At 34.6% G+C, this 8,129-nt stretch overlaps 1 protein-coding gene and 1 long non-coding RNA gene across 2 annotated transcripts; one reads left to right on the top strand and one right to left on the bottom strand.

Moving 5' to 3' along the window:
- Positions 1-2,200: 2,200 nt before the first annotated feature.
- LOC113467474 lies at positions 2,201-4,416 on the top strand. The gene is made up of 2 exons (XR_003391540.1): positions 2,201-3,803; positions 4,006-4,416. It is a non-coding gene; the product is annotated as an uncharacterized LOC113467474 (long non-coding RNA).
- Positions 4,417-5,942: 1,526 nt separating this feature from the next.
- LOC103509287 (protein odd-skipped) lies at positions 5,943-7,889 on the bottom strand. The gene is made up of 2 exons (XM_008473887.3): positions 7,220-7,889; positions 5,943-6,425 (listed from the first exon to the last, which is right to left on the bottom strand). The coding sequence occupies exons 1-2, from the start codon at positions 7,861-7,863 to the stop codon at positions 6,134-6,136; spliced, it is 936 nt and encodes a 311-aa protein (XP_008472109.1). The 5' UTR covers positions 7,864-7,889; the 3' UTR covers positions 5,943-6,133.
- Positions 7,890-8,129: the final 240 nt, after the last annotated feature.

Here is an 8,129-nt window from a genome sequence, read left to right as displayed (position 1 = left end):
CGGACAGTTCTAAAAGTTTCACCATTCGATTCGGCGTGAAAAATCCCATGGGATCAACTATTCACATGCTTACCTACTTGTTAATCAACGAGCTATTTTTTGACGAGTGCGCACCCAAAGGTCATCGGACTTCCCACAGTTGAAGTGGACTGTAGGTACCTTCTGATATTTTTAATTTGAAATCTTGTAGAACAATTACAACAGGTAGAGGTAATAATAAAATTATCATACCGTTGCTCTGGCGTCAATCGATCTTATCTGGGTAAGACGCAAATACATAGTAAGATTTTGATTTTACATAGGGTGCAGGTTGTTAAAAGATACCATAGGTGCTAGGTACTAGGTAGGTAGGTTCGTTATGTGTGTGTATTTTGTTATAAAATAAATTAGAATTTTCAAATCAATTCTGGGCTGTTTATCAACAAAGTGTAACCAATGTACCCTGATAATATTTCTTCAATTTGTTTTCCTTAGATCGAATAGGTCAAAGCCCATTTGGCAAGTATCTTTCAATCTTTCATTTAACATTTTCTTCTGTCAAAAAAGGTAAGCTCGGATTCCCAAATCCTGTGGATTTCTTCCGTCGCAATGTAAGCTCTCATTCTCAACTCCTGTGAATTTGACGTCAGTTATCACCACATCTGGAATCTGAAGACCTGGAGACCCCCTTCCCCTGTAATATAGTCTGTATCCGTATCTTAAGATCACAAATCGCACCATTTGTTCCAGCGATGCAGTGTGTATATTATGTGTGGTTGTGCCTCATGATGATCTGAATTCTGATATGGTCCAGATATGCAACATATCTCAAGTCCCCGAAATGAAAGCAGAAGATAAAACGATACAAGCGTCGTACTATGGTTCAAAGCATGTCACTTTCTGGTCCAACACCAATCTATTTGGACAACAATCGATTTGAACATCCTAAAAAGAATCATATCTGGAATGATTCTTTTGTGTGATATGATTATTGGGAAAATCCTACAATGCTGCAGTGAGCACCAAAGTTGTGACATAATAACACAAAGAAACTGCATTTACATTTTTTTTTTTTACAAATTGAACCACTTTACTAGCCGCCAAAATTCTGCCAACTGTTGCACCGATCTTAACAAAAAGTTGCGTGTTGCATCCTTGTCACATTTGGGGACTTGAAGTCCTCTTCATCTTTTTTTTTTTTTAAATATTGTGGCTAATAGAAGACGCCCTTTTCAAAAGTGTCATAAATTGGTGAGGCGGATTAGAACAGAGTCTTTATCGATGAAATCGAGTGAAAATAATAATAACATTCACATATAAATAAAAGTTAGAGAAATTGAAAATATTGAAATCCGAAACTATCATTTAATCTAACAACCTACTCTCAGTAAACTTGACAAGAAATTGAGCGAATAAAAGAGAATCCATGAATCCAGTAGTGATAGAACGCTCACATTTTGCAAACTGATTATGCAATGTGCCAAGCGAGCTGCATCGGTTGACAAACATCGATAGACGAGATGCCTTTCTACAAAATGTAATCAAAAGAAATGTCAATGTGGACTTTCGTCTTTGAGAAAGCCCATCAATTTGTTTCTATTATTTCTAGGTTTCAGTCTTTTAGTATTTTTTTTTTCCTCGCCAAAATTGACTCACTAAAGTTAACCCATCTTCGGTTATTTTCAAAAATGTCTTTGGTGGTGGGAATTTCGCTCATTTATTCAATTCAGTGTTCCAAAATTCCTCACTTAATTTGGTAGAAAAAGTTTCAAAAATCCTGTGGACCACCAATGAGTCTAACGTATGTTCCGACTTTTACGAGAACATCCTTATTTAATAGGTAGGTGTCTGGATTTTTTTTTCTCCAAATATAGAGAAGTGCTAGAAAAGAAACTTGACTAGGTACAAAGAAATTATTGCAATGGTTACTAAAATTAACCCATCTTCGGTTATTTTCAAAAATGTCTTTGGTGGTGGGAATTTCGCTCATTTATTCAATTCAGTGTTCCAAAATTCTTCACTTAATTTGGTAGAAAAAGTTTCAAAAATCCTGTGGACCACCAATGAGTCTAACGTACATATGTTACGACTTTTACGAGAACATCCTTATTCAATAGGTAGGTGTCTGGATTTTTTTTTCTCCAAATATAGAGAAGTGCTAGAAAAGAAACTTGAATAGGTACAAAGAAATTATTACAATGGTTTTTAATTATTAATTTTTTTCAAATAAAATTTAAATTTATTTGAGTATTTTTTGTGCAGGATTTACAATAAAATATAATGAGTCAAACAAAAGAGCTTATATCATACAGAAAAATTTTCAAATAAATAATTATAGCTAATAAAATTAAACAACAATCAAAACTGTACAAAACAAGAAATTTAAGTCACATACAAATAAAATTAATTTATCTATTGAGACCCAGAGAACATGTATAGGTCGCTAAAGAAATTTAAGAAAAATGGAAACATGATTGAGGATTTATTGAGAGAAAATTGAATACATTCAAGGATAATGCCACAAATTGAAGATGAATTCTTATAAATGCTTATTATAATTTTTTGATTGGAAAGGTATTGGAAGAATGATAACAATCTACCTACACCAGAAACAAAAATCAAGAACAACCAATTGAGCAGCTTTCTAAAAATAAATCAACTGAAAGTTAAACACTCCAGTCACGTCAGTTTGGATCATGCCAAATCAAAACATGATCTCATGTAATTATTCCTGATTTGTGCACCATACTATTGACATTAAGTATGCGAGTAAGTATTAGCATACAAATGTATAGTACCCTCAGTAACCACAGAAGAAATACATTAAGCATTCATAGACATAGATGAGATAAACAGAATGTAAACAGATGAAATAAATTTGAACAGAATGGTACTGGCATGGCTCAAGATGATAATATCTGGATACAGGAAAAGGAAAAACATTAGAGGTAAAACACGAAACGTATAATTATAATGATAGAACCCGTATATAATGCTAAAACAAACACCTACTTGAACCAATACAATAGGGTACAACACGATATATAATTAGGAACTATGTAATATTGACTTAGCAATTACACATCTATTGTACTTTCATAGAATATAAAATTATACTGCCTAGTGTCCTCTCAACACACATTAGCATGCCTACACACTTTGTGGAAACAAATTACTATGACATTGTTTGAGATGAGTTTTACGATCGTCTTGTGTGCTAAAACTAAAATTAAATATGAAAATGAGTATCTGTTTGCATTTACTGTTCAAGAGTTTGGTACCCGCTCAATTGACAAGTCAATCTTTGTTGTCACGTTGCATTTAGTTCAAGTTTACAGTAATAAGCAGGAATTAAGAATCAACATTTGAACCAAAGTAATAATTTTTAATGTTGTTCAAAAACAAACAACGCATTACTAAAACGCATCGTACAAGGGAGAAACTTCTCAGAGTCAAAACAGCTCAAATGATTTAAAAAGATAGGTACATATTGGAAAAACGCCCTCCGACTATCAAAGACCCTTTAGATAAACATAATAAAGATAAAACTCCTGATAAAGCTACAAACATGGAAAGTTAATTTTAGAAAATGTGTTACACAAGACAACCTGCTGAGATAACTACAGAGGATCAATGAGAAGGATGATGAGGCATAGTAACCCAGTGCACCTACTCCTTAACGAATATTTAAAAGAGATGGATGGATAGATATCACTAGATAAAATATTGAGATATGAGTTTATAATAGAATAAATTATTAATTGCATCACTGGGGATCATTTTTATCTCCAGACATCACTTATTTTTGCAATCAAAAGGTGTAGGTTGATTTATCTTGCATATTGATTAATCCCATTCTCAATTTATTTTATTATCCATTCAATACAAATCTTTGACCTTTAAAAAGAATTTGAATAAGTTGGAAACATTAAAACTGTTTGGGATAATCTAATAGGTATACTAAATTTGCAATTGAGATCAAATTAGCGAAATAAAAATAGATCACCCAGTGAGCTCAGCGTGTAGGTTGATTTATCTTGCATATTGATTAATCCCATTCTCAATTTATTTTATTATCCATTCAATACAAATCTTTGACCTTTAAAAATAATTTGAATAAGTTGGAAACATTAAAACTGTTTGGGATAATCTAATAGGCATACTAAATTTGCAATTGAGATCAAATTAGCGAAATAAAAATAGATCACCCAGTGAGCTCAGTATTTTCAAGTAATGTCTACACATCCTTTGTACTTGAAAAATAGTGGATGTGTCAATCTACCCAGTGAACCTATGCCTCGTAACAACATTAATACTTGAGATCAAGCAACTCATTTGATATTCAGAACACAAAATTATAATTCAAATCAAATTTGAATAGTATTGACGAAGAAGGCGTGTGTAACATTTAGAAACAATAATATTCAAAGAGTAAAATGTTTCTGAGGTGTTTTCTTATGGATGCATTAATAAAACATGAGCAAAAGGTACCCATGTAATTTTCTGCTAGGTTTAATGCTATTAAACATGCAAACAGATACTGATAACATAGAAACTACCTACAACAATTTAAACGTACATCAAAGGAAGATATTAGGAAAACAAAAAAAGCGTTGATTTGAAATAAAGGACAGCAAAGACTGAAAATAGTCCATTAAGAATCAACATTTGAACCAAAGTAATAATTTTTAATGTTGTTCAAAAACAAACAACGCATTACTAAAACGCATCGTACAAGGGAACAAGGGAGAAACTTCTCAGAGTCAAAACAGTTCAAATGATTTAAAAAGAGAGGTACATATTGGAAAAACGCCCTCCGACTATCAAAGACCCTTTAGATAAACATAATAAAGATAAAACTCCTGATAAAGCTACAAACATGGAAAGTTAATTTTAGAAAATGTGTTACACAAGACAACCTGCTGAGATAACTACAGAGGATCAATGAGAAGGATGATGAGGCATAGTAACCCAGTGCACCTACTCCTTAACGAATATTTAAAAGAGATGGATGGATAGATATCACTAGATAAAATATTGAGATATGAGTTTATAATAGAATAAATTATTAATTGCATCACTGGGGATCATTTTTATCTCCAGACATCACTTATTTTTGCAATCAAAAGGTGTAGGTTGATTTATCTTGCATATTGATTAATCCCATTCTCAATTTATTTTATTATCCATTCAATACAAATCTTTGACCTTTAAAAAGAATTTGAATAAGTTGGAAACATTAAAACTGTTTGGGATAATCTAATAGGTATACTAAATTTGCAATTGAGATCAAATTAGCGAAATAAAAATAGATCACCCAGTGAGCTCAGCATTTTCAAGTAATGTCTACACATCCTTTGTACTTGAAAAATAGTGGATGTGTCAATCTACCCAGTGAACCTATGCCTCGTAACAACATTAATACTTGAGATCAAGCAACTCATTTGATATTCAGAACACAAAATTATAATTCAAATCAAATTTGAATAGTATTGACGAAGAAGGCGTGTGTAACATTTAGAAACAATAATATTCAAAGAGTAAAATGTTTCTGAGGTGTTTTCTTATGGATGCATTAATAAAACATGAGCAAAAGGTACCCATGTAATTTTTCTGCTAGGTTTAATGCTATTAAACATGCAAACAGATACTGATAACATAGAAACTACCTACAAAAATTTATTTAAACGTACATCAAAGGAAGATATTAGGAAAACAAAAAAAGCGTTGAATTTGAAATAAAGGACAGCAAAGACTGAAAATAGTCCGAATTTGTCATTTACTTCAAATCAAGCTCATCAGGAAAATTATACCTACTTTGTAGATTCTTTGGTTTGGAAAGAACAATTTAAAAATCCTAGGGCATCACTTGATTCATCGCCGACTTATTTTTCTGCTAGGTTTAATGCTATTAAACATGCAAACAGATACTGATAACATAGAAACTACCTACAACAATTTAAACGTACATCAAAAAGGAAGATATTAGGAAAACAAAAAAAAAAGCGTTGATTTGAAATAAAGGACAGCAAAGACTGAAAATAGTCTGAATTTGTCATTTACTTCAAATCGAGCTCATCAGGAAAATTATACCTACTTTGTAGATTCTTTGGTTTGGAAAGAACAATTTGAAAATCCTAGGGCATCACTTGATTTATCGCCGACTAAGAATTTCATTGATAGAAAATCCTATTTTCGTTCTTGGAGAGGAATCTAATTTGATTGTCTGCTGGGTTGACAGGTCTAGTGCTGGTGGGGGAGGTATTGAGTGCGTCAGGAGATGTGTCTTCAGGTTGGACCTCTGGTTGAAGCTGCGACTGCATACAGGACACTTATGTGGGGACTCTTCCAGGTGGAGGATTTTGTGAACGGCCAGTGTTCGGGACTGACAGAAGCCTTTCCCACACTCTTCACACTTGAACGGCTTTTCTTTCGAGTGGATATATCTGTAACAGGAGACAAACATGACAATGAGTATACAGAAATAAAGCAAAGCGTTTATTCATGAAATGAGGGCAGGGTAGAGAAGTACACGCCCCAATGGCTGCCTCTTGTCTGTCACTACAAATTTTAATATTCAAATGAGGGATTGAAATTGAAAGGGGGGAGATGTATTCAGAGCAACACCATCTTTAATCTTCGCATGCTAATAATGACTCAAAATAATAATTGTCTTCACACTTGAACGGCTTTTCTTTCGAGTGGATATATCTGTAACAGGAGACAAACATGACAATGAGTATACAGAAATAAAGCAAAGAGTTTATTCATGAAAAGAGGGCAGGGTAGAGAAGTACACTTCCCAATGGCTGCCTCTTGTCTGTCACTACAAATTTTAATATTCAAATGAGGGATTGAAATTGAAAGGGGAGATGTATTCAGAGCAACACCATCTTTAATCTTCGCATGCTGATAATGACTGAAAATAATAATTAGGTAAATGGTATTTACCTATGATCTCTGAGATGGTCCTGACGTCTGAAAGCCTTGCCGCAAATATCACAGGAGTAAGGTCTCTCATCAGTATGTGTTCTCTCATGGATGAGCAGATTGTAGGACTTGGTGAATTCTCTATTGCAGTATTTACAGATGAATTGTTTCTTGGGTCTACTGGATGGGGCGCGGTAATATTCAAGAGGGATTGAAATTGAAAGGGGGGAGATGTATTCAGAGCAACACCATCTTTAATCTTCGCATGCTAATAATGACTCAATATAGGTAATAATTAAATGATATTTACCTATGATCTCTGAGATGGTCCTGACGTCTGAAAGCCTTGCCGCAAATATCACAGGAGTAAGGTCTCTCATCAGTATGTGTTCTCTCATGGATGAGCAGATTGTAGGACTTGGTGAATTCTCTATTGCAGTATTTACAGATGAACTGTTTCTTGGGTCTACTGGATGGGGCGCGAGGTGTGGTGCCTGGGGCGCTGGGTCTGCCTGGAGGGTTGGCAGCGGCAGGTCGCCTTACATTGGGAGGGTAAGGCATGGACATGGGACTACCTGGGAAACACCGTCTGGGGTCTTGGTTGCAGTACAGAGCACTACGGATCCATTGGTTCATGAGGAATGCGGGATAGTTGAGAGGCATGCCTTGGAGATATTGCTTGGTGTGGTCTGGTGCAGGGAAATACTGGTTGGACTCGGAGGATTTGAAGTCTTCCATTTTGTTGGGCGATGTGATTTGAGTGAAAGCAGAATGTCTGGATGCGGCAGGGTTAGTGTTACAACACCACGGCATAATCTTCTGTTTCAGCAACTCTTGACTCCTCAGCTGTTGTAGTTCTAGATCAGAGCTACAGTCAGAATGTTGATCATCATCATCATCCACAATGAGCTCTTCTTCCTCTTCATGTTTCATTGAGGGGGAAGCATTGTGCATGTCAGACAGAGCGGTGGGAGTGTGCGGGGGAGGTCTTTTTACCAGGAACACGAAAATGGTGGTGCAAATTTTGTCCAAAAAACCATAAAGCCAAAAATCCAAAAAAACTGTTTTTTTGGGCTTTGCTCATCCTTCCTTCGGATGACTGAAACACAAAAAACAATTCAAATTATAATTTACATAAAAGAGAAAATGTCCTAAGGGAAGAGCCATCACGAAGATTCTAGATGAAAAGAACGACCGTTATTTTGAAATTTTAAAAGAGA

The sequence above is a fragment of the Diaphorina citri genome, unplaced genomic scaffold (assembly GCF_000475195.1).
Source record: "Diaphorina citri unplaced genomic scaffold, Diaci psyllid genome assembly version 1.1 scaffold483, whole genome shotgun sequence".
Classification (NCBI taxonomy): domain Eukaryota; kingdom Metazoa; phylum Arthropoda; class Insecta; order Hemiptera; family Psyllidae; genus Diaphorina; species Diaphorina citri.
Note: the sequence above shows the minus strand (reverse complement) of the source record. Positions and strands in the feature narration are given on the sequence as shown.

Excerpts from the sequence above, each read along its gene's own strand:
- LOC103509287 (XM_008473887.3), bottom strand. The coding sequence starts at position 7,863 with ATGCACAATGCTTCCCCCTCAATGAAACATGAAGAGGAAGAAGAGCTC. Across the intron at positions 6,426-7,219 it reads GACCATCTCAGAGATCATAG|ATATATCCACTCGAAAGAAA; the intron begins GTAAATATCATT and ends CTCCTGTTACAG.